The sequence below is a fragment of the Metschnikowia bicuspidata genome, assembly GCF_001664035.1.
Source record: "Metschnikowia bicuspidata var. bicuspidata NRRL YB-4993 chromosome Unknown METBIscaffold_15, whole genome shotgun sequence".
Taxonomy (NCBI): Eukaryota; Fungi; Ascomycota; class Pichiomycetes; order Serinales; family Metschnikowiaceae; genus Metschnikowia; species Metschnikowia bicuspidata.
Genome location: NW_017387745.1, coordinates 1 through 1,522, shown reverse-complemented (window position 1 = coordinate 1,522; position 1,522 = coordinate 1). Strand labels below are relative to the sequence as shown.

Genomic DNA, 1,522 nt, shown 5'->3' with positions numbered 1-1,522 from the left:
GAGAGAAGAGAGAGAGAGAGAGAGAGAGAGAGAGAGAGAGAGAGAGAGAGAGAGAGAAAGAGAGAGGAACGAGGAAAGAGAGAAGAACGAGGAAAGAGAGAAGAACGAGGGAAAAGAGAGAAGAACGAGAGACGCGTATGGAGGGAAAATACAAAAATCAAGACAGGCAAAAGACAAGACAAGAAAGAGGCAGGAGAGCCCGGAATGAAGACGGCAGTGGCGGCCGCCGCCGCGAAAACAACAGAAACAACCACGACCCAAGGTCCGGGAGAGAGCACGGAAAAGCCGGAGACACCACACGGGACACGCGAGACGCACGCGGCGCGGCCCAAAAGCAACGGCCGTCTCAAAAGCCTCGCCAGGCAGCAGCGACGTGCGGCGGCCCTGCATGCGGCGGCGCGGTGCCGCAAAACATCTCATCCCACGATCTACGCCAGTCTCCAATCTACCCCCGCTACAGATATACGAGCAATAGCTGCAAAATCCGCCGGAACCTCGGCACGCGCCAGCCCATCCGCCATGCCCGAATTCGACGACGTGCTCCAGCCGGCGCACTACCGGCTGCAGCTCGACTACAACCCCATGGCCAGCATCGAGCGGTACACGGTGCTCTTGAAAGACGGCGAGACCACGGCCACCATCTACCCCGTGCAGCACGCGGACAGCTTGCCGGCCGGGTTGCTCGCGTTCTTGTGCGACGAGTTCAACATCGAGATCGAGCGCGGCGACACGTTCCTGTTTTTCGACACGTTGCACATCGAGTCGTTCCAGAACTACTGGTTCGGCGCGTTTGCCGGCGTGATGGTGTTGGGCGACCTGCCCGCGCTCGAGGGCCCCAAGCACTGGGAAAAGGAGTGCTTGGGCACGTTCTTCGTCAAGCCCAACTACCCGGGCCGCGCGTCGCACATCTGCACGGCCGGGTTCCTCGTCAACGCCGGCATCCGGGGCAAGGGTATCGGCCGCACGCTCGCAGACTGCTTCCTCCAGTGGGCGCCGCGCCTCGGCTACACGTACTGCGTGTTCAACCTCGTGTTCGAGACCAACGTGGCCGCGCGCAGCATCTGGGAGCTGCTCGGCTTCAAGCGCATCGGGCGCATCAAGTCCGCGGGCATCTTGAAGGGCCACGACGCCGCGGTGGACGCGCTCATCTACGGGCGCGAGCTCGTGGCCGTGGCCGACGCCACCTTGGGCGCGTACCGCTTCGACAAAATCAAGTACTACTTGGAGACCGGCAAGTACCCGCCCATGGCCGACCGCCAGGAGAAGCTGCGCCTCCGCCTGCTGGCCTCGCACTACCGCCTCCAGTACGGCAAGCTCATGCTCCGCGACCGCGAGGTGGTCAGCGACCCGGCCCGCCAGCTCCAGATCTGCTCCGAGCTCCACCTCGCCAGCCACGGCGGCATCAACAAGACCACGGCCGCGGTGCTGGAGAAGTACCACTGGACGCGCATCAAGGACACCGTGGCCGCGGCCATCCGCAACTGCGCCGCGTGCCGCGAGCTGGCCAAGGCCGACGCGCCCG

At 63.5% G+C, this 1,522-nt stretch overlaps 1 protein-coding gene across 1 annotated transcript; it reads left to right on the top strand.

Annotated features, from left to right (window-relative positions):
- Positions 1-519: 519 nt before the first annotated feature.
- On the top strand, positions 520-1,500 carry SPT10 (Spt10p; the record flags this gene model as incomplete). Its single annotated transcript, XM_018855047.1, has 1 exon — positions 520-1,500. A coding segment is annotated over one exon (981 nt), but the record flags the coding sequence as incomplete, so codon positions are not given.
- Positions 1,501-1,522: the final 22 nt, after the last annotated feature.